The following is a 23443-nucleotide window of genomic DNA, read 5'->3' on the forward strand; positions in this document are numbered from 1 at the left end:
GTCAGAGCGTCGTAACTACCCCGGCAGCTCGGAGCTGCCCCATAAAACACGGTACGATTAAATCACACACGGACAGGCAAGCATGACGCCGGCTTTTCACGAGACGGACCTTTTTTTAATCTGTTTTACCTTTTACACGTAAGGTAGCACATGCTAAGCTAACAAACAGGAGCAGGAAAGAATACAAATGAAGACCGTGGTATACTTTGTCGGACTACAGAAAGGCGCACGAGTACAGAAACAATGCACCGTGGGGTTTGATTCCGGGAGGACGAGGTGAAGGTGGAGGTGTGGTCGTGGAGGTGTGTGGGGGTTCATTTTTCCTGAGAGGGTGTGCAAAACCGGCCTCTTTCGGGGCTTTTTAAATAATATCAGAAATAAAAATGGTACAAACAATTAAAAAGTTGATTTAAAAAAAAAGATTGGCGTGCATGTGTGTGTGTGTGTGTGTGTGTGGAATATCTGTGATTCATGAGTGATGCTGTTTTTCTTTTTTTCTTTTCTACAAACAACTCGTCAGAATCTAAAAACTGTACACAGAAGTCGTACATCCTGAAACTACGGCTGATTATTTTTTGGACAACAAACCAATCAGACACAGAGAGGAAAGGGAAACGTCAATCTAAACCAGCAGGAGGCGCTGTAGGGCGATGTCGCTTTTTCAAATTCTTTCTTTTTTAACAAACAGAGGATGAAGAGAGTACGGGAGGAAGCGAGATCCTTCGCTCAGAGTTCGGCTACGTTAGACGGACAGTCACGGTCGTGGGTGTGTTTGTTTTTTCGTGGCTGGTTCCGATCCGGTCCGCTCCTCTTCTCTGGGGTAGAGGGGGACCTGGAGAGTTCTCTAGTGGTACAACACAAAACAAAACTTGACGACAGGGTCGACAGCGTCGAGGCTACAATAGCTCGTTAGGGTGCTGCTCCCGGTCGGGCTCGGGTTTGCCCGTCTGGCCCGGAGACGGCGCGTGGGGCGGGTGTGCTACTGGCGGGAGACTGTGGCTGATAGGCACTGCGCTTGGCACTATGCCCTCCACTGGTGGTATAAGACCGCCGGACGCCAGGCTGACCACGCCTGAAGTGTACCTGCACGGCAAAGAGGGACGGTTAGCACACATCGATTAATTATACTGTACACCGCTTCTTCCAAAAAAGTTGGGACAGTATGGAAAAAGGACTGTACTAATATTTCATGTTTTGAAAAACTAGATGCACTCTTTATTAAAAAGTTGGGACAGGGCGTGTTCACTACTGTGTTCCTCACTTTTCCTTTAATCAAATTATTTGCACCCTGATCCTGAAGGACCGTTGTTTCATTTCAGTAAGTACAGCGGTACCTTGTAATTCGACGTCCCCTGAACTAAAAATCTTTGAAACTCAACACCCTTTGTCGAGAAATTTGTACCCTTAAACTCAACGTGTTCATTTAAAAAAAAAAAATGAATTAACAGTGAACTGTCACTTTGTTCAGTGCTCAGCTTGAGCACTAAACCCTCATAAGCGTGTAAATCTGATCTGAACCTGCATCAGTGTGGAATAAGCGTCAGATCCAGGGTTACAGCTCCACATGTATCTGTGTTTATCTGGATTCTCCTCCCTGTTTCACTTTTAAACTTGTGTTGCAGCTCCAGCTTCTGAGAAATGGTGAGAATCAGAATCAGCTTCTCCCAGAGTCTAAAACGATTCTGGTTGAGAATAAAGCTTAACGTGGTTTAATGTAGTAAAAGAAGGAGACAGGAGCACTAAACTTCTCTTCATTATTACTGCTCATAAGTTCCTCCACTAATCACATTCCTCACTCGCTGTTTTACTACAGTAAGTCACGCTAAGTTTTGTACACCGCCGTCACACTTCATAGGAAATAACGGCACAGAGGCGCAGAAGCGGTTTTATCACTTCTCGTATGAATGCGCCGGTGCTGAAGGGAATACGGTATTCCAACATCAAGCATCTCCACCATTAAGAAGCGTCAGGAAACAATAAAGAAGTAAAACTAAAGTGCAGCTTTTATTGTATTGGTATTGATGTGTAACTGTTAGTAATTGTATTTCAGTGTGTTTATATTATATTTGTGTTATTTTCAGTGTTTAAGTGTCAAAAACAACCTCATTATTTTACATGAGACTAAAATATCTGCAGCTCCACGGGACCATGGACGCATTAACAGGTTCTCCAAACATCCTTATGGGGAAAAATACCTCGAAACTCGACGTCTTTAAAAGTCAACACCACTCCCAGAACCCACTGACGTTGAGTTTCAAGGTACCGCTGTACTTGTATTAAGCTGAAATGACAATAAAGCCTCTCGTGAACTCTCTTGATCATAAATCGCTTTAGATAAAAACTTCTGCCTAATGATGTAAATGTGGTTTTATAATACAAAGTTATTCGCCAACATTCTAGTTTCTAGATTCTACCATGAAATTAAAAGCTTAAAGATCCATCATGCAGTGAACATGAGTACTGCTATATCAATAAATCTACACGCACCTGTTCTTGGGTTCTTTTGAGGGATTAGGTGATTAAGCTGAACCCTGATACTGTACCTGTAGGCTCCATTGAGCTCCGGGTGGATGGCAGGGTCCATGCCCGCCCAGTGGGTGGACTGTGTGAGAAACTCTTTATTTACGCAGTTCTTCAGGTTGTCTGGGATGCGACCTGGGAACAAACACAACAACCTCGTTACCCGGTTTTCATTATCGCATTAAAAAAAGCCCCGAGGGGAGGCGTGCCGTACCGGTGATGGCTCTGCGGATCTCCCGGGCCGCCTCCTCTCTCATCTCGATGGAGGCCTGCTCGCTGTACCAGGCAGCGTGAGGGGTGCAGATCAGATTTGGGGCGTCCTTCAGTGGCCCCTGGCTGAAACTGAGACACAAAGTTGATGAGACAAATGCAGTATGACCAGAGAACCACGACTGTTCTTCAGAAATACTGTAGATTTTATTTATCAAGCGCCATGTAGAATTCACCTCAGGGGGAATGATCCACAGCATCAATAGCTCTCTTGTACAATAATCTTGAGGAGCGTCAACTTGAAACTATAAACTATACCACCCTGACCATGTTCTGGATTCAACACACAAAGGGACTGTGTGTAAACCTAGCTCTCTCTCTACACAGACACATTTCCCATCATCCTACACTCCCGAGAAGAGGGCGTGTCTAAATCCTTAGATCCCTTAAAATGCTCCTACTGAGGCGCCTTAATTCTGAGTGATGATCTGACTGAATGACGAGGGAGCGTCCGACACCTTTGTAGTGTAAATATGTGTGGAAAGGTGTGTGAGTGATGCTCCAGGTGTTTAGGTGCGAGTACCAACCTAAATGGTTCAGACTCGTGGACGTCCAGAGCTGCTCCGCGTATTCTGCCCTCCTTCAGCGCCTGAGCCAGAGCCTTCTCATCCACCAGCCCTCCTCTCGCCGTGTTCACCAGGAACGCTCCCTGCCGCATCTAACACACACACACAACACAAATATACAGTCAGTGATGGTTTACAAGTTCACAAGTTCATAGATAAAGTGATTAGAATTTGGTGAAGATGTTGATTAGGTGGTTGTTACCTGTTTGATAGTGAAGTCGTTGATGAGGTGGTGGTTGGGGGGGTGGATGAGGGGGTTGTTGAGGGTCGGTTGTTACCTGTTTGATAGTGAAGTCGTTGATGAGGTGGTGGTTATGGGGGGGTGTTGAGGGGGTTGTTGAGGGGTGGTTGTTACCTGTTTGATAGTAAAGTCGTTGATGAGGTGGTGGTTGGGGGGGTGGATGAGGGGGTTGTTGAGGGGTGGTTGTTACCTGTTTGATAGTGAAGTCGTTGATGAGGTGGTGGTTATGGGGGGGTGTTGAGGGGGTTGTTGAGGGGTGGTTGTTACCTGTTTGATAGTGAAGTTGTTGATGAGGTGGTGGTTGTGGGGGGGTGTTGAGGGGGTTGTTGAGGGGTGGTTGTTACCTGTTTGATAGTAAAGTCGTTGATGAGGTGGTGGTTGGGGGGGTGGATGAGGGGGTTGTTGAGGGTCGGTTGTTACCTGTTTGATAGTGAAGTCGTTGATGAGGTGGTGGTTATGGGGGGGTGTTGAGGGGGTTGTTGAGGGGTGGTTGTTACCTGTTTGATAGTGAAGTTGTTGATGAGGTGGTGGTTGTGGGGGGGTGTTGAGGGGGTTGTTGAGGGGTGGTTGTTACCTGTTTGATAGTAAAGTCGTTGATGAGGTGGTGGTTGGGGGGGTGGATGAGGGGGTTGTTGAGGGTCGGTTGTTACCTGTTTGATAGTGAAGTCGTTGATGAGGTGGTGGTTATGGGGGGGTGTTGAGGGGGTTGTTGAGGGGTGGTTGTTACCTGTTTGATAGTGAAGTTGTTGATGAGGTGGTGGTTGTGGGGGGGTGTTGAGGGGGTTGTTGAGGGGTGGTTGTTACCTGTTTGATAGTAAAGTCGTTGATGAGGTGGTGGTTGGGGGGGTGGATGAGGGGGTTGTTGAGGGTCGGTTGTTACCTGTTTGATAGTGAAGTCGTTGATGAGGTGGTGGTTATGGGGGGGTGTTGAGGGGGTTGTTGAGGGTCGGTTGTTACCTGTTTGATGGTGAAGTCGTTGATGAGGTGGTGGGTGGGGGTGGTTGAGGTGGTTGTTGAGGGGTGGTTGTTACCTGTTTGATAGTGAAGTCGTTGATGAGGTGGTGGTTATGGGGGGTGGTTGAGGGGGTTGTTGAGGGGTGGTTGTTACCTGTTTGATAGTGAAGTTGTTGATGAGGTGGTGGTTATGGGGGGGTGTTGAGGGGGTTGTTGAGGGGCGGTTGTTACCTGTTTGATAGTGAAGTTGTTGATGAGGTGGTGGTTGGGGGGGTGGATGAGGGGGTTGTTGAGGGTCGGTTGTTACCTGTTTGATAGTGAAGTCGTTGATGAGATGGTGGTTATGGGGGGGTGTTGAGGGGGTTGTTGAGGGGCGGTTGTTACCTGTTTGATGGTGAAGTCGTTGATGAGGTGGTGGGTGGGGGTGGTTGTTACCTGTTTGATAGTGAAGTCGTTGATGAGGTGGTGGTTATGGGGGGGTGTTGAGGGGGTTGTTGAGGGGTGGTTGTTACCTGTTTGATAGTAAAGTCGTTGATGAGGTGGTGGTTGGGGGGGTGGATGAGGGGGTTGTTGAGGGGTGGTTGTTACCTGTTTGATAGTGAAGTCGTTGATGAGGTGGTGGTTATGGGGGGGTGTTGAGGGGGTTGTTGAGGGGTGGTTGTTACCTGTTTGATAGTGAAGTTGTTGATGAGGTGGTGGTTGTGGGGGGGTGTTGAGGGGGTTGTTGAGGGGTGGTTGTTACCTGTTTGATAGTAAAGTCATTGATGAGGTGGTGGTTGGGGGGGTGGATGAGGGGGTTGTTGAGGGTCGGTTGTTACCTGTTTGATAGTGAAGTCGTTGATGAGGTGGTGGTTATGGGGGGGTGTTGAGGGGGTTGTTGAGGGTCGGTTGTTACCTGTTTGATGGTGAAGTCGTTGATGAGGTGGTGGTTATGGGGGGTGGTTGAGGTGGTTGTTGAGGGGTGGTTGTTACCTGTTTGATAGTGAAGTCGTTGATGAGGTGGTGGTTATGGGGGGTGGTTGAGGGGGTTGTTGAGGGGTGGTTGTTACCTGTTTGATAGTGAAGTTGTTGATGAGGTGGTGGTTATGGGGGGGTGTTGAGGGGGTTGTTGAGGGGCGGTTGTTACCTGTTTGATAGTGAAGTTGTTGATGAGGTGGTGGTTATGGGGGGGGTTGAGGGGGTTGTTGAGGGGCGGTTGTTACCTGTTTGATAGTGAAGTCGTTGATGAGGTGGTGGGTGGGGGGGGTTGAGGGGGTTGTTGAGGGGTGGTTGTTACCTGTTTGATGGTGAAGTCGTTGATGAGGTGGTGCTTATGGGGGGGGTGGTTGAGGGGGTTGTTGAGGGGTGGTTGTTACCTGTTTGATAGTGAAGTTGTTGATGAGGTGGTGGTTATGGGGGGGTGTTGAGGGGGTTGTTGAGGGGCGGTTGTTACCTGTTTGATAGTGAAGTTGTTGATGAGGTGGTGGTTATGGGGGGGGTTGAGGGGGTTGTTGAGGGGCGGTTGTTACCTGTTTGATAGTGAAGTCGTTGATGAGGTGGTGGGTGGGGGTGGTTGAGGGGGTTGTTGAGGGGCGGTTGTTACCTGTTTGATGGTGAAGTCGTTGATGAGGTGGTGGTTATGGGGGGGTGTTGAGGGGGTTGTTGAGGGGCGGTTGTTACCTGTTTGATAGTGAAGTCGTTGATGAGGTGGTGGGTGGGGGTGGTTGAGGGGGTTGTTGAGGGGCGGTTGTTACCTGTTTGATGGTGATGTCGTTGATGAGGTGGTGCTTATGGGGGGGGTGGTTGAGGGGGTTGTTGAGGGGTGGTTGTTACCTGTTTGATAGTGAAGTCGTTGATGAGGTGGTGGGTGGGGGTGGTTGAGGGGGTTGTTGAGGGGCGGTTGTTACCTGTTTGATGGTGAAGTCGTTGATGAGGTGGTGGTTATGGGGGGGTGTTGAGGGGGTTGTTGAGGGGCGGTTGTTACCTGTTTGATAGTGAAGTTGTTGATGAGGTGGTGGTTATGGGGGGGGTTGAGGGGGTTGTTGAGGGGCGGTTGTTACCTGTTTGATAGTGAAGTCGTTGATGAGGTGGTGGGTGGGGGGGGTTGAGGGGGTTGTTGAGGGGTGGTTGTTACCTGTTTGATGGTGATGTCGTTGATGAGGTGGTGCTTATGGGGGGGGTGGTTGAGGGGGTTGTTGAGGGGCGGTTGTTACCTGTTTGATAGTGAAGTCGTTGATGAGGTGGTGGGTGGGGGTGGTTGAGGGGGTTGTTGAGGGGCGGTTGTTACCTGTTTGATGGTGAAGTCGTTGATGAGGTGGTGGTTATGGGGGGGTGTTGAGGGGGTTGTTGAGGGGCGGTTGTTACCTGTTTGATGGTGAAGTCGTTGATGAGGTGGTGGTTATGGGGGGGTGTTGAGGGGGTTGTTGAGGGGCGGTTGTTACCTGTTTGATAGTGAAGTCGTTGATGAGGTGGTGGTTGTGGGGGGGGGGTGTTGAGGGGGTTGTTGAGGGGCGGTTGTTACCTGTTTGATGGTGATGTCGTTGATGAGGTGGTGGTTATGGGGGGGTGTTGAGGGGGTTGTTGAGGGGCGGTTGTTACCTGTTTGATGGTGATGTCGTTGATGAGGTGGTGGTTATGGGGGGGTGTTGAGGGGGTTGTTGAGGGGCGGTTGTTACCTGTTTGATGGTGAAGTCGTTGATGAGGTGGTGGTTATGGGGGGGTGTTGAGGGGGTTGTTGAGGGGCGGTTGTTACCTGTTTGATAGTGAAGTCGTTGATGAGGTGGTGGGTGGGGGTGGTTGAGTAGGTTGTTGAGGGGCGGTTGTTACCTGTTTGATAGTGAAGTCGTTGATGAGGTGGTGGTTATGGGGGGGTGTTGAGGGGGTTGTTGAGGGGCGGTTGTTACCTGTTTGATAGTGAAGTCGTTGATGAGGTGGTGGTTATGGGGGGGTGTTGAGGGGGTTGTTGAGGGGCGGTTGTTACCTGTTTGATGGTGAAGTCGTTGATGAGGTGGTGGTTATGGGGGGGTGTTGAGGGGGTTGTTGAGGGGCGGTTGTTACCTGTTTGATAGTGAAGTCGTTGATGAGGTGGTGGTTATGGGGGGGTGTTGAGGGGGTTGTTGAGGGGCGGTTGTTACCTGTTTGATAGTGAAGTCGTTGATGAGGTGGTGGTTGTGGGGGGGGGGGTGTTGAGGGGGTTGTTGAGGGGCGGTTGTTACCTGTTTGATAGTGAAGTCGTTGATGAGGTGGTGGGTGGGGGTGGTTGAGGGGGTTGTTGAGGGGCGGTTGTTACCTGTTTGATAGTGAAGTCGTTGATGAGGTGGTGGTTATGGGGGGGTGTTGAGGGGGTTGTTGAGGGGCGGTTGTTACCTGTTTGATGGTGAAGTCGTTGATGAGGTGGTGGTTATGGGGGGGTGTTGAGGGGGTTGTTGAGGGGCGGTTGTTACCTGTTTGATAGTGAAGTCGTTGATGAGGTGGTGGGTGGGGGTGGTTGAGTAGGTTGTTGAGGGGCGGTTGTTACCTGTTTGATAGTGAAGTCGTTGATGAGGTGGTGGTTATGGGGGGGTGTTGAGGGGGTTGTTGAGGGGCGGTTGTTACCTGTTTGATAGTGAAGTCGTTGATGAGGTGGTGGTTATGGGGGGGTGTTGAGGGGGTTGTTGAGGGGCGGTTGTTACCTGTTTGATGGTGAAGTCGTTGATGAGGTGGTGGTTATGGGGGGGTGTTGAGGGGGTTGTTGAGGGGCGGTTGTTACCTGTTTGATAGTGAAGTCGTTGATGAGGTGGTGGTTATGGGGGGGTGTTGAGGGGGTTGTTGAGGGGCGGTTGTTACCTGTTTGATAGTGAAGTCGTTGATGAGGTGGTGGTTGTGGGGGGGGGGGTGTTGAGGGGGTTGTTGAGGGGCGGTTGTTACCTGTTTGATAGTGAAGTCGTTGATGAGGTGGTGGGTGGGGGTGGTTGAGGGGGTTGTTGAGGGGCGGTTGTTACCTGTTTGATAGTGAAGTCGTTGATGAGGTGGTGGTTATGGGGGGGTGTTGAGGGGGTTGTTGAGGGGCGGTTGTTACCTGTTTGATGGTGAAGTCGTTGATGAGGTGGTGGTTATGGGGGGGTGTTGAGGGGGTTGTTGAGGGGCGGTTGTTACCTGTTTGATAGTGAAGTCGTTGATGAGGTGGTGGGTGGGGGTGGTTGAGGGGGTTGTTGAGGGGCGGTTGTTACCTGTTTGATAGTGAAGTCGTTGATGAGGTGGTGGTTATGGGGGGGTGTTGAGGGGGTTGTTGAGGGGCGGTTGTTACCTGTTTGATAGTGAAGTCGTTGATGAGGTGGTGGTTATGGGGGGGTGTTGAGGGGGTTGTTGAGGGGCGGTTGTTACCTGTTTGATAGTGAAGTCGTTGATGAGGTGGTGGTTGTGGGGGGGGGGTGTTGAGGGGGTTGTTGAGGGGCGGTTGTTACCTGTTTGATAGTGAAGTCGTTGATGAGGTGGTGGTTGTGGGGGGGGGGGGGGGGGTGTTGAGGGGGTTGTTGATGGGCGGTTGTTACCTGTTTGATAGTGAAGTCGTTGATGAGGTGGTGGTTGTGGGGGGGGGGGTGTTGAGGGGGTTGTTGAGGGGCGGTTGTTACCTGTTTGATAGTGAAGTCGTTGATGAGGTGGTGGTTATGGGGGGGTGTTGAGGGGGTTGTTGAGGGGCGGTTGTTACCTGTTTGATAGTGAAGTCGTTGATGAGGTGGTGGTTGTGGGGGGGGGGTGTTGAGGGGGTTGTTGAGGGGCGGTTGTTACCTGTTTGATAGTGAAGTCGTTGATGAGGTGGTGGTTATGGGGGGGTGTTGAGGGGGTTGTTGAGGGGCGGTTGTTACCTGTTTGATAGTGAAGTCGTTGATGAGGTGGTGGTTATGGGGGGGTGTTGAGGGGGTTGTTGAGGGGCGGTTGTTACCTGTTTGATAGTGAAGTCGTTGATGAGGTGGTGGTTGTGGGGGGGGGGTGTTGAGGGGGTTGTTGAGGGGCGGTTGTTACCTGTTTGATAGTGAAGTCGTTGATGAGGTGGTGGTTATGGGGGGGTGTTGAGGGGGTTGTTGAGGGGCGGTTGTTACCTGTTTGATAGTGAAGTCGTTGATGAGGTGGTGGTTGTGGGGGGGGGGTGTTGAGGGGGTTGTTGAGGGGCGGTTGTTACCTGTTTGATAGTGAAGTCGTTGATGAGGTGGTGGTTGTGGGGGGGGGGGTGTTGAGGGGGTTGTTGAGGGGCGGTTGTTACCTGTTTGATAGTGAAGTCGTTGATGAGGTGGTGGTTGTGGGGGGGGGGGTGTTGAGGGGGTTGTTGAGGGGCGGTTGTTACCTGTTTGATAGTGAAGTCGTTGATGAGGTGGTGGTTGTGCTCGTTCAGGCTGCAGTGCAGTGTAACACAGTCGGAGTGGAACAGCAGGTCCTGTAGGGTGTTGACCCTCTGCAGTCCCAGCGCTCGCTCCATCCCGTCCGACAGGTACGGATCATAAAAGATCACGTTAAATCCAAACGCTTTGGCTCTCAGAGCTACGGCCTGACCGACACGCCCTGGGATTCAAACATAAAACATATTAGTCAATAAAAATAATAATGTGCTCATCTGCTCATCCTAAACATCAATATAGAGGCTGACATCTACCAAAAACGCTGGGTTTACAACTTTACTGGCATGACAGATCATCCAGATCATCCAGGTGAACATATGAATTACTTTCATAGAATCGGCACGGTTACTCATTTCTTTGTGAGGTTTATCAGTATGGTAGAGACTGAGAACAAAAAAAAGTAAGCAGTTTATAGTTTATCGAGCTTTCAAGTTTGGATCTCTGCAGTACTATTAACCTGGCTGGGTGTCTAACAGGCAAAGTAAGTTGTGCCTGAAAGAGGGATGGCTGACAGGGTTCCTTATTGCTGGCTGGTCGTTGTTAATACTCATAGAGCATAACACGACGATCCGTACGCCTTGCTGCTCTCTGGGAGACTCCATCACCAGCAGGTGAAAAGAAGTCAGGACTGAATAAAATGTGATTTTTATAAAGTATAAAAATAAAAATGTATTTTTATTTACTGTTATATTCATAAATAAATAAAAGTGACACATTTGCCAAATTAGAAGAAATCGAGAATTGAGTGGGTGTGTGTGAGGGGGGGGTATCTTAAAAATAAAAGCGTCTCACCGAGGCCGATGATGCCCAGCGTCTCCCCTCGGATGCGGGCGGCTCCGGACGCCACCTCTCGGATCTGCTCCACGCTCTGGACCCGCGTGCCCTCGCGGAGGGCCTGGTGCAGCCAGGTGGTGCGTCTGTACAGGTTGAGGATGTGACAGATTGTGGAGTCGGCCGTTTCTTCCACCGATGCTGAGGGCATGTTACACACCGCGATGCCTACAGAGCAAGTACAATCATACACACACTCACTGAGGGCATTCATTGGCTATTTTATAAGCCCCACCTACTTATAAATGCACAGTGGGTATACAATTACTAACTGTAGTCTGTGTAGTCTGTAATTTCTTGATCTTTGTGAAGCCCAATTAAAACATATCCTCATCGGACCCCCACTGACCAGATGAGGTCCAGGTGGAGGATCAAACATGGTAATGACCTGGTTGTGTTTGTTGGTTTGGTATGAGTGCAGCAGGTGCAGCAGCATTGTTGGGATTTCTATAAAAACACTTGCCACCAGCATCCAGTGATCAAAAACTGTCTTACTTACAACCAGCGCTAACAGGGTAGGTGTTCCTAATAAAGAGGCCAACAACAAATCCTAACAACACTGCCGCACCTGCTGCACTCACACATACACAGGACTACACACTATCACGTCATTACAAACATCATCTGGTCAATGTGGTCCTATTGGGGTTGGTAAATAGGGTATGGATGGGTCACAAAAGTTACAGAGCAACAGGCAGACCACAGTCAGTAATTGAATACCTATTGAGTGCATATATATACAGTGTATCACAAAAGTGAGTACACCCCTCACATTTCTGCAAATATTTTATTATATCTTTTCATGGGACAACACTATAGACATGAAACTTGGATATAACTTAGAGTAGTCAGTGTACAACTTGTATAACAGTGTAGATTTACTGTCTTCTGAAAATAACTCAACACACAGCCATTAATGTCTAAATAGCTGCAACATAAGTGAGTACACCCCACAGTGAACATGTCCAAATTGTGCCCAAAGTGTCAATATTTTGTGTGACCACCATTATTATCCAGCACTGCCTTAACCCTCCTGGGCATGGAATTCACCAGAGCTGCACAGGTTGCTACTGGAATCCTCTTCCACTCCTCCATGATGACATCACGGAGCTGGTGGATGTTAGACACCTTGAACTCCTCCACCTTCCACTTGAGGATGCGCCACAGGTGCTCAATTGGGTTTAGTCCATCACCTTTACCTTCAGCTTCCTCAGCAAGGCAGTTGTCATCTTGGAGGTTGTGTTTGGGGTCGTTATCCTGTTGGAAAACTGCCATGAGGCCCAGTTTTCGAAGGGAGGGGATCATGCTCTGTTTCAGAATGTCACAGTACATGTTGGAATTCATGTTTCCCTCAATGAACTGCAGCTTCCCAGTGCCAGCAACACTCATGCAGCCCAAGACCATGATGCTACCACCACCATGCTTGACTGTAGGCAAGATACAGTTGTCTTGGTACTTCTCACCAGGGCGCCGCCACACATGCTGGACACCATCTGAGCCAAACAAGTTTATCTTGGTCTCGTCAGACCACAGGGCATTCCAGTAATCCATGTTCTTGGACTGCTTGTTTTCAGCAAACTGTTTGCTGCCTTTCTTGTGCGTCAGCTTCCTTCTGGGATGACGACCATGCAGACCGAGTTGATGCAGTGTGCGGCGTATGGTCTGAGCACTGACAGGCTGACCTCCCACGTCTTCAACCTTTGCAGCAATGCTGGCAGCACTCATGTGTCTATTTTTTAAAGCCAACCTCTGGATATGACGCCGAACACGTGGACTCAACTTCTTCGGTCGACCCTGGCGAAGCCTGTTCCGAGTGGAACCTGTCCTGGAAAACCGCTGTATGACCTTGGCCACCATGCTGTAGCTCAGTTTCAGGGTGTTAGCAATCTTCTTATAGCCCAGGCCATCTTTGTGGACAGCAACAATTCTATTTCTCACATCCTCAGAGAGTTCTTTGCCATGAGGTGCCATGTTGAATATCCAGTGGCCAGTATGAGAGAATTGTACCCAAAACACCAAATTTAACAGCCCTGCTCCCCATTTACACCTGGGACCTTGACACATGACACCAGGGAGGGACGACGACACATTTGGGCACAATTTGGACATGTTCACTGTGGGGTGTACTCACTTATGTTGCCAGCTATTTAGACATTAATGGCTGTGTGTTGAGTTATTTTCAGAAGACAGTAAATCTACACTGCTATACAAGCTGTACACTGACTACTCTAAGTTATATCCAAGTTTCATGTCTATAGTGTTGTCCCATGAAAAGATATAATGAAATATTTGCAGAAATGTGAGGGGTGTACTCACTTTTGTGATACACTGTATATATATATATACAGTAAGTCCTCTAGATGCAAATCCTCAACTAATGAACTTACAAAGATGTAAACAAACATAAACGAAATAAATTTAAAATGGTTATTTCTGAATTTGGAACTGCGCAGTATCGTGGTAGGCGGCGGTAAGCGAAGCGTCGTCCGATCTTGTTTACGTGCAGCTTTATCATCAAGCACACCTAGCTGTGCCTGAGGGAGAGTATTTTTATCTGTTGTGATAAATAAATAAATGTGACAAATTAGCCAAAATAAATTAAATCAGGTGAAAGTTGAAAGTTTCTTAACTGTTTATTGGGTCTCGGTCACGTGCAAATTTATCAACACTTCTCTACTACTATCTACTTTACCAGGTAATATTAATTAGGATTAACATTTTTTAACATTTGTAATCATTTTATTCTGTACAAATAGCTGTAGGACTTGATACGTGTGCTTGTGAGCAGTTCACAAAATTTGCAGAGCAGTGGGGGTTCACACGTCACATCCTCTCCTCTGCATCCAAAATCTAACAGGAAGGCGAATCGGCTATCAAGATAGTGAAATCGCTGAGCAAAAGGGCCAGACTGGATGGCACGGATCCTTGGATGGACATCCTCCACAGGTGCAACACACCTACACAAGGTATAGACAGTAGTCCTGCACAAAGGCTGATGTCTAGACGACTTAAAACCTCGCTCCCGGTGGCTGACAGTTTGCTCCTTCCGAAAGTGGCTGACGGAGACGACAGACGACACTAGAGCCAAAGATCTACCAGAACTGAACATTGGTGATCCAGTTAGGATGAAGCCTCTCCCAGGGGATCGCACTGGCCGATGGCGTAGGACTATGTGTGGCCAAAGTTTGCCCACGATCATACATGGTGAACGTAAGGCACGTTTTATAGACGTAATCGTGTGGACTTGAGAAAGGCAGAACTGAAGGCACAGGACCACAGCGAACTCGCACCACCCGGGTACACGGATGCCGTGGAGCTCAGTGATGAAAACACCATGCACAGAGAGAGCCGGCAGCAGAACAATGACCTAAAACGGTCCACTGACCAGGTACAGCAAGCTCCATATGTGTCAACACACGGGCGTGCAACACCCCAGGAAAAGACTATCACTACCCGCTTTGGTCGTCAGTCACGACCTCCTCAAAGACTGGGCTCATAATAAGTGACTGATTGTTGCTCAGGGCTGAGTATTGATCTCATATCCTTGTCAGTTCAAAGAGTTTAATGTTGATAGATTTTAAAAAGGGAGATGTTGCAGATGAGTTGTAGATCAGTGGCACACTGTGACACACCGGTTCTGAGGCTCTGTCTGTAATATCGTCGTACCTAGTTCTCCGGCGGATTTGATGTCGATGTTGTCGAAGCCGCTGCCGATGCGCACGATGATCCGAAGAGCTTTGAACTTCTCCAGGTCCTCGCGCATGAGTGTGATGGTGTGGTACATGAGGGCGCCCACCGCCTCGTTCAGCACCTGAGGAACACACGGAGAGAAACGGATTCATCCAAATCAGAAATACATTCATTTACATTTCAGTTCAGCGGGTCATAAACTCTACTGTGTTCAGATCACAGAAATATTCATATGGTTTGTTTGTGTTGTTTTTTATTCATAAGAGGAGCTCTGGTGGCACAGCGATCCTGATCAGATTTGTGACACGTCCGGTTTCACCAGGGAACACTCTGGACAGAACATCAGTCCATCACAGGGCCTCAGTTACCAAACCCCCTTACACAGAACAAATCGTGTCTGTATGGACGCCCAGCTTGCTGATAGCACCGCTGTGCTAGATCAGGTCTGCAATCCACAGTGGCGACCCATAAATACTAAAAGTAGGAATGGACAAAAGTATTGGGACGCCTCTTCTACTTTTGGAATTCATGTCTTTCAGCTACAACTGCTACAACAGCTACAAGGTGAAATAAATCTATCATTTAAAGGAAATCACATGCTTCTAGGTTTGTACCAAAGGTTTAGGGAAGGCCCTTTCCTGTTTCCCATTTTCTCCCAATTTATCGTGGTCAGTTTGTCTCCCCCTGCTGGTGGATCTCTGATTGCAGTTGAGGTGGGTATATTGCTGCTCACGCCTCCTCCGACCCGCGCTTAGCCCTTAACAGAACCCATGCACTCTGCACAGGCGCCTCTATCTGCTAATCAAGGTCCTTACACAGCGATTGAAGACCCCGTCCACATAGTCCGGTCATCCCACCCTAGCAGAACCCTGTCTGCTGCAGGTACTGCCAATTATGCCCGCTAGATGACGTCCTTTGCCTTTCTATAACGGCGAGCCGGCCGCTTCCCACAGTATGTTACACCGATCAGCCATAACATTAAAACTACCTCCATGTTTCTACACTCACTGTCCATTTTATCAGCTCCTGTGGGGGTCCTGACCATTGAAGAACAGGGGGAAAGGGGGTAACAAAGCATGCAGAGAAACAGATGGACTACAGTCAGTAATTGTAGAACTACAAAGTGCTTCTATATGGTAAGTGGAGCTGATAAAATGGACAGTGAGTGTAGAAACAAGGAGGTGGTTTTAATATTTATTATTAATAAAGTGATTCTGATTCTGGTTTGAACCTCAGAATCTGACGGCCGGTAGAGAGAACACAGTCCGGTGTGTGCAAGTTTCCTGTCGTTGTGACGGGAAGTGTGTGACTCCCCCGTTTATTCAGCAGAGGAAGTTTGATTTGGCTTGTGATGGAGGACGGGGAGGAAACGAGGAGAACCATCCAGATCTGCAAACGCTGGAGGAGCGATGGGGAGCCTGGAGTTCATCCAGAACCAAAAGTGCAAGTCAGCAGTAACAGGAAGAACCACAGTCAGGTTTTATAGAGGAGGAACATTTACATGTGAACGTGTTAGGGAAGTTCGGTTATGATACATCGGTATATATACCGCGATATATTTCATTTAAGAGCTTCTGATATGATGTAGGGCGGCATGGTGGCTCGGTGGGTAGCACTGTCGCCTCACAGCAAGAAGGTCCTGGGTTCGATCCCCAGGTGGGGCGGTCCGGGTCCTTTCTGTGCGGAGTTTGCATGTTCTCCCCGTGTCTGTGTGGGTTTCCTCCGGGGGCTCCGGTTTCCTCCCACAGTACAAAAACATTCAGTCAGGTTAACTGGTTTTCAGTTGATAAATGTTCTACAGGGGGTCGCCAAAATGCACAGAGCAACAAATGGGCTACAGTCAGTAATTGTATTCCCACAAAGTTTAGCTGTATAAATAATGAAGCAGATGAAGCAGACTGGTGTTCCTAATAAAGTGGTACAGTGATTGTTTCTGAGCACAGTTCATATTCATTTGGAATAAAGTCGAGGTTTTTATTATTATTATTATTATTATTATTATAATAATGATTATTATTATTATTATTATTATTATAACGATTATTATTATTATTATATTATTGTTTTATTATTTTTTTCTATCATCATTATTATTATTATTATTTTGTTATTTTAATGATTATTATTATTTTTATTTATTTTTTTATTATTATTATTATAATGATTATTACTATTATTATTTAGAAAATTGTTATTATTATTGTTACTATTACTATTATTATTATTATTATTAATTAGAAAATTATTATAATTTTTATTATTATTATTATTACTATTATTATTATTTAGGAAATTATTATTATTATTAATCATATTATTATTATTATTATTATTTAGGAAACTATTATTAGTAGTAGTAGTAGTAAGATGTTTTTAAGCTATTTTTATAAGAATCCCTCTGTGTTAAAACTACTTGAGTGTGAATTTCTCCTTTTTATTTCTGGGAAATTCCACCCAGCTCACTAGGTCAGGCCTGAACGTGTTCCAAACATGCTAATAATGCAACAAACACAGCGAGGACGTTCATATTCACAAAACCGAGGTGCAAGTCCTGCTTCCCCCCGTACGACGGGACAGACGTCTACCTTCTCGTGGATCTCCTGGGTGGACTGGGCGTCGCAGAAGGCCACCGTGGCCACGTCCTTCAGGATGGGCATCTCCACCGTGCAGTCGCGGCCGTCCAGCAGCGCCACCAGGGGGCGAGGGTGCATGGGTCCGTTTAGTATTGGAGGCCTGATGCCTGCACAGAGAGAAGAACAGAACAGAACGTGTTCACTCACTCGCACCACATATTTTCACCTACCAGTGACGGAGTCTTACAGAAGATCGTACAACCTACAAAGAGACGCAACGAACCCGGGAAATACCTCACCGCTGGTGCAGTGCCCTGACCTAACAGCAGAGGTCACAGTTGTACAATGACGGTAAAGCTCAGACGCCAATTGTGCCTGTTTGGACACCTGGCTAGGTTGATAGCACCAGCTAGGATTCTGACTCGCGCCACCCACCGATTTTGTTCCATCATGTCTGACACTGCCTTCCAAGACCAGCGATGATTACTCACGACCCCACAAGTCTAAAACGATCTCCACGATAGCAACACTGAGCCGAATATCCTTCAAAATGACCCTTCAAATGGTGCGACGGTCAATGTTTAAGCCCAGAAAAAGCCCGGAGGTTAGAGCTGGCTTCTGACCATCCATCCATCCAGCCACTGATGTTATAGTCACCGACCGTACGGGTCATTAACAGACCCGCCGCGTCCACCACGCAGAAATAATAAAAACACAAAATCAGTTCCTGCTTCAGGGCTAAAAACAAACACGAGCATTCAAGGTTCCTCCAACCGAGACGATTTCCAAAAATTGACTGCAGGACCATATAATACATACACACACACACACACACACACACACACACACACACACACACACACGAGAAATAAGCCTTCACAGGCTGTTGTTTTGGGTATTTAATTTACATTACGTTCAAATATTCACCTCAAAATGACACAAACACAAGCACTTTGAAGTTCTACAATTACTGACTGTAGTCCATCTGTTTCTCTACATGCTTTGTTACCCCTTTTCATGCTGTTCTTCAATGGTCAGGACCCCCACAGGACCACCACAGAGCAGGTATTATTTAGGTGGTGGATGATTCTCAGCACTGCAGTGACACTGACATGGTGCTGGTGTGTTAGTGTGTGTTGTGCTGGTATGAGTGGATCAGACACAGCAGCCGCTGCTGGAGTTTTTAAACACCTCACTGTCACTGCTAGACCGAGAATCGTCCACCAACCAAAAATATCCAGCCGACAGCGCCCCGTGGGCAGCGTCCTGTGAGCTCTGATGAAGGTCTAGAAGATGAGCGACTCAAACCGCAGCAATAGATGAGCGATCGTCTCTGACTTTACATCTACAAGGTGGACCGACTAGGTAGGAGTGTCTAATAGAGTGGACAGTGAGTGGACACAGTGTTTAAAAACTCCAGCAGCGCTGCTGTGTCTGATCCACTCATACCAGCACAGCACACACTAACACACCAGCACCATGTCAGTGTCACTGCAGTGCTGAGAATCATCCACCACCTAAATAATACCTGCTCTGTGGGGGTCCTGACCACTGAAGAACAGGGTGAAAGGGGGCTAACAAATCATGTAGAGAAACAGATGGACTACAGTCAGTAATTGTAGAACTACAAAGTGCTTCTATATGGTAAGTGGAGCTGATAAAATGGACAGTGAGTGTAGAAACAAGGAGGTGGTTTTAATGTTAGGGCTGATCGGTGTATATATATATATACACAAACTCACTGTCATACACACCCATCAGTTTCCTCCCTAATGTGTGTCCTCCATTCAATCAGGCTAAATAAGGACAACAACAATCAAGGACACGATTGAACTCAAACACACGTCACATCCATACACTCTCTGATCTGTGTAGATTTGTCATTAATCTAATTCACAACTGTGAAAATCGCATCACAACGCGGGAAATGAGCCACTTCCTGTGGCGTGCTATCTGTAATTTGCTGTGAAATTCAGACTTTAATGTTTGTATTTAGCGATTCAACGTTTTGAATTCGTGCAGCGTTCAAGTGCCTCACGTTTATTGGTTAATCTGCACTATGAGGCGTCCTAGCGATCCTACGGCAATTCAGTTAGCAATCGCTCAGTCAGAATGTCCAAGATGTGGAACGGTGTAAAGCAGCGAAAAACACGACTCTGAGGATGAGAAACACGGAGGAGAATTTTGGTATTTGAGACGGAACATGAAGCCTCGCACTGTCGCTGGATGTTCTAGGTTTATAGTCAACTATTAATGTAGCTGTGCTGTGTATCGTAGCCAGGGGCGATTTAATGCACGGGCTTACCTGGGCTTCAGCCCAGGGGCCCTGAATAATTGAGGGCCCCGATTGGCTGTTTTATTTTTTATTTATTTTGTTATTTTGGTTAATAAGAATGAGGAAGCTTGATTGGTGGTTTCAGTTAAGCGACGTGAATGTTAAAGCTAGTATGTGAGTGACATTCCGCTCAGCCAATCAGAATGCAGCACCAGGTTTATATATGTGCGTTCGGGACATCCTGCAGTTAGTTTAGTTAGACTCGCCTTGGTCCCGGCATGAAGGGATTTTGGAATCTTTGTAACTTACTTAACGTTACTAGACCTATATATATATATATATAATTTTTTTTTTTGCACTGGGGCCCATGAGCTCCTAGTTACGCCACTGAACTCTGTTGTCTTGTGTACTGATTATGAAAACTATATGTGGGGGCCCACAAGCAGCCGTAGCCCCTGGGCCCACAGGCAGGTTGCATCGCCTCTGATCGTAGCTTCTATTTATTCTATTATTTAATATATAAGTGAAATTTAATGACTGATGTGAAATGTGGCTCTTTTCTTTATAAATCCCTCAAATCTGTAATTTTTGAAAAACAGTCTCCAATATATTAAGCACATTTTCTCATAATGCATCATATTTAAATACTTAGTGCAGCAAACATGCACAAAACAAACAACAGTAGGAGTTTGAATCTGTTCAGACGTCGTTGTTGTTCAGAACGCTTCACCCCGAGGTGTAAATGTCTGAATTAGCGTCTTTATAGCAACGACACGCCAACATGACGAGCTTCTGCTTAAGCTGTTCATGGGAAACTGACGACACTCTCACAGGCGGGGCACAGACGCTAAATAATCGCTGTAAATGGTTATTCTTCTCAATCCTACAGTCTTGAAGGTCTAACAAAATGAATGAATTAGGGTACCTTTAAGGGACTTGCTCAGGGCCCCAAAAGTGGCAGGTTGGTGATGATGGGCCTTGAACCAGCACCCTCCTGAATACTAGTCCTGCACCTTAAATCTTCTGTGTTGTTTTTGTTATTTTGTATTTGTACTACGAAATCTATCTATCACTGTCTGTCTGTCCATTTCTGTCTGTCTGTCAATCTATCCTTGGATCAAACCCTCCCTAGGGAATCAGTCAGAGTGTAAGGCTACAGGTGTACTGCTGTCAGTTTTTAGCTGATGTACCAGTGTGGTACTGGTGTAACAAATGGCACAAACATGTTATAAATATAATAAACACGATTCGCTCTGTCAGCATTTGGAACTAGAGGCAAGAAGCAACTGCTGATTAAACGTCGAGCTAACAGGTTTCTGATTAAGGTTCAGTTTGATAAAGAAAAACCTGAGGTGATCAACACAGAGAGGTGAAAGGAAATTGGGACTGGACCCTACATACAGGCATGGGTTCACTTCTGTCCTGTTGTATAATTATGTTACGTGTTAATAATTCTGCAAGACGTGTGGATCTGCTGACACGATACAGTTCTTTATGTTCACATGCACACTTAGCACCGAACCCCTACTTAAAATGGTGGAATACCCTACGTAGTGCACTTCACAGTAACAACCGGGGTGAAAGAGCGCTTTCTGAACCAATCAGAGCTTCTGATTGTAATTGTTAGTAAGAAATGCTGTTATTTGCATTTATTCGGTTTGCGTCACACAGATGACGCGGTAATGAAACGCTCGATCGGCTTTCTAACGACTTCCTGTTTTACTTCACCACCGGGAAAAGTTTGGAGGTTTTTAATTATAAGCACATTTACAAAATAACGGATTCTGTTCCTAATGGGACACACGCTTATAAATGTAATAGCATCTGGAAGAACAGAAGCTAAGGTAAGCAGCGGTTATGATTGTTTTTGCTGTGTTTGGGATTTTGGCCGCTGTGCCGTGATTTATCGAGCGCTTTTGTTCTGTAATGAAAACAAAACGTATCAGTTGAAGCTTTTAACTGGAACCTTCTTGTTACAGAAATTACATTCATTTACACAATGAGGAGGAAAGTAAAGACACGAAGTAAAACGGCTAAATACACTCGCTAATCTGTTGTTGTTTTTATCTGAATTTACAGATTATTTCTTTATTTCTACGCTATATTTATAATATATGTACGGACTCGTATTTTGTGTACATCTCTGGATGATCCTCGGAGAGGGTCACGGTCGAGGTTTGTTTGCGTCTGATGCAGGTAAATCCTGCTCCATCACGGAGGCACGGAAGAGGAAAAGCATTTGTGTACAAGATCCAGTTAGCGCACCAAACGTCAACACGAGGCTAGAGGTGTAAATACGGCCGAGCGAGGCTGCCTCGGCTGTTCAGGGTGATAGATAAATTACACTGACACCCGCTGTCTGGATTTGCATGAAGAGCCGAGCGCCAAAACCAAAACACGGACTAAACACGTCAGGCCAGAGCGACGCTCCGGGTTAGGGCTCATTACGTTTGTGTAAATGTAAAGGTCATGATCAGACTTCCTCTCTAAATAAATATAGTAAGAAGTGAATCAGATGCTGGTCGAGCACCGTGAGGTGATTATTACGGCGGTCTGTGTGATCAGATTAAAATAACAAACAAAACTCTCGAGCAAACATGCGGAGCAGACGAGTGGATGAATCTGATGCATGAAATAAAAGCTACTAGTATCAAATCTGCATGTACTGGTGTAAATAAAAATAAAAATGTGGTAATTCCTCCATCCTCCTCCTCTATTGTAATAAATTAAATAAAAACGACCCCATCAGGTAGCGAGACAGGAACCGTACTGCTCTCTGTCCTGTGTGTGAATTAAAGTTAATGCTGCGATTCATTTTGCTCTTTCCGTGGTCGGACCCTTCAGGAAAAATGTCCTCCTGTATGATCACTCCTGAGATTAGGAAGCGGTTCGAGGCCTGGACTGGAAGCCACATTTCCAGTGTCCTTGCCGAACCCGTCGGATTTTCCATGCCGAGGAGAAGCGACCGTGCTGCCGCCAGCATGTACACCAGCATGCACGCCGAAAAGAGAAAGAAAAATAAATGGCGGTGGTTAAAGAGGGGGGGTGAAAACATGCGGACGCAGCAGCAGTGTGAAGGCAGGATGGATGACCGGGGTAAAAAGATAATAGGTAAAGAGAGAGAGAGAGAGAGAGTAGAGGGGTAAGGGGGTAGGGGGTAGGGGGTAGGTTTGGGGAAAGGGGGTGGGATGAGGGGGAAGGGGAGGCACACTTCTAGCCCAGACGAGACGCCCAAACGATCGCCTAGCGTGCATTGCTTCCTCACGTGTGGGCCCTGCCTGGCGAGAGAGAGGAGAAGGCGAGACGGTTACCTAAAGGCAGGCCTTTGTTCAGTAAGTGCGAGCTCCCCATGGTTCACGGCTCCACGAAAAGGCGAAGATCCCCCTCAGTCAGACGCCCACCAGATCCTCAGCATATGGCCGCCCGGGTGTCGCCTTATTCCTTCTTCTTTCCGCCGTGCGACCCGAGAGCAGCTAGCGTACGCGCAGGCATGAACATATGCGAGCGTTCCCCCACCCCGCTCGCTCTCTCTCTTTTTTTCTCTCCGGCGCTCTCTCCACTCCCTCCCTCCCTCCCTCGCTCGATCGCTGGCTCTCGCGCTTCCTCCTGCTTCCTCACTTTCTATTTCAACACACACTCTGTCTGACCCGCACACACACACACACACACTAATACACACGTGGGTGTGGGTGTGTGTGTGTGTGTGTGTGTGTGTGTGTGAGAGAGTGTGAGAGTGTGGTGACTGTAAGGAAGAGGGAAGAGGAATGGGGTGGAGCGTGCACTCGCACTAAATTGATCTTTTGTTTCCCGAGAAGGAAAAAAAACGAAAAGAATCTAAAAAAAATTATGGAAATGCAGCTGAAGAACCTCAGCACGAAGAAGAGAAAACATTTACGTACTTTAAATAAAAATACTTTAATAAAAAGGTTTAAACGTTTTTGTTTTTATTTATTTCATTTAATAATGACGTCTTTTGACTGCGTCCTGCTGTGGCACGGTGGCTCGGTGGGTAGCACTGTCGCCTCACAGCAAGAAGGTCCTGGATTCGACCCCCAGGCGGGGCGGTCCGGGTCCTTTCTGTGTGGAGTTTGCATGTTCTCCCCGTGTCTGTGTGGGTTTCCTCCGGGAGCTCCGGTTTCCTCCCACAGTACAAAAACATGCAATTGTAGACA

At 47.2% G+C, this 23443-nt stretch overlaps 1 protein-coding gene across 1 annotated transcript; it reads right to left on the minus strand.

Moving 5' to 3' along the window:
- Positions 1-88: 88 nt before the first annotated feature.
- Positions 89-22847, minus strand: LOC134319177 (C-terminal-binding protein 1). The gene is made up of 9 exons (XM_063000207.1): positions 22583-22847; positions 17009-17163; positions 14400-14544; positions 10695-10901; positions 9851-10065; positions 3318-3448; positions 2735-2862; positions 2544-2655; positions 89-1083 (listed from the first exon to the last, which is right to left on the minus strand). The coding sequence occupies exons 1-9, from the start codon at positions 22620-22622 to the stop codon at positions 897-899; spliced, it is 1320 nt and encodes a 439-aa protein (XP_062856277.1). The 5' UTR covers positions 22623-22847; the 3' UTR covers positions 89-896.
- Between the last annotated feature and the right edge of the window lie 596 nt (positions 22848-23443).

This window comes from Trichomycterus rosablanca, chromosome 8 (assembly GCF_030014385.1).
Source record: "Trichomycterus rosablanca isolate fTriRos1 chromosome 8, fTriRos1.hap1, whole genome shotgun sequence".
Classification (NCBI taxonomy): Eukaryota; Metazoa; Chordata; class Actinopteri; order Siluriformes; family Trichomycteridae; genus Trichomycterus; species Trichomycterus rosablanca.

Excerpts from the sequence above, each read along its gene's own strand:
- LOC134319177 (XM_063000207.1), bottom strand. The coding sequence starts at position 22,622 with ATGGGGAGCTCGCACTTACTGAACAAAGGCCTGCCTTTAG. Across the intron at positions 14,545-17,008 it reads CCCAGGAGATCCACGAGAAG|GTGCTGAACGAGGCGGTGGG; the intron begins GTAGACGTCTGT and ends TGTGTTCCTCAG. Across the intron at positions 3,449-9,850 it reads ACGACTTCACTATCAAACAG|ATGCGGCAGGGAGCGTTCCT; the intron begins GTAACAACCGCC and ends TGTGTGTGTTAG.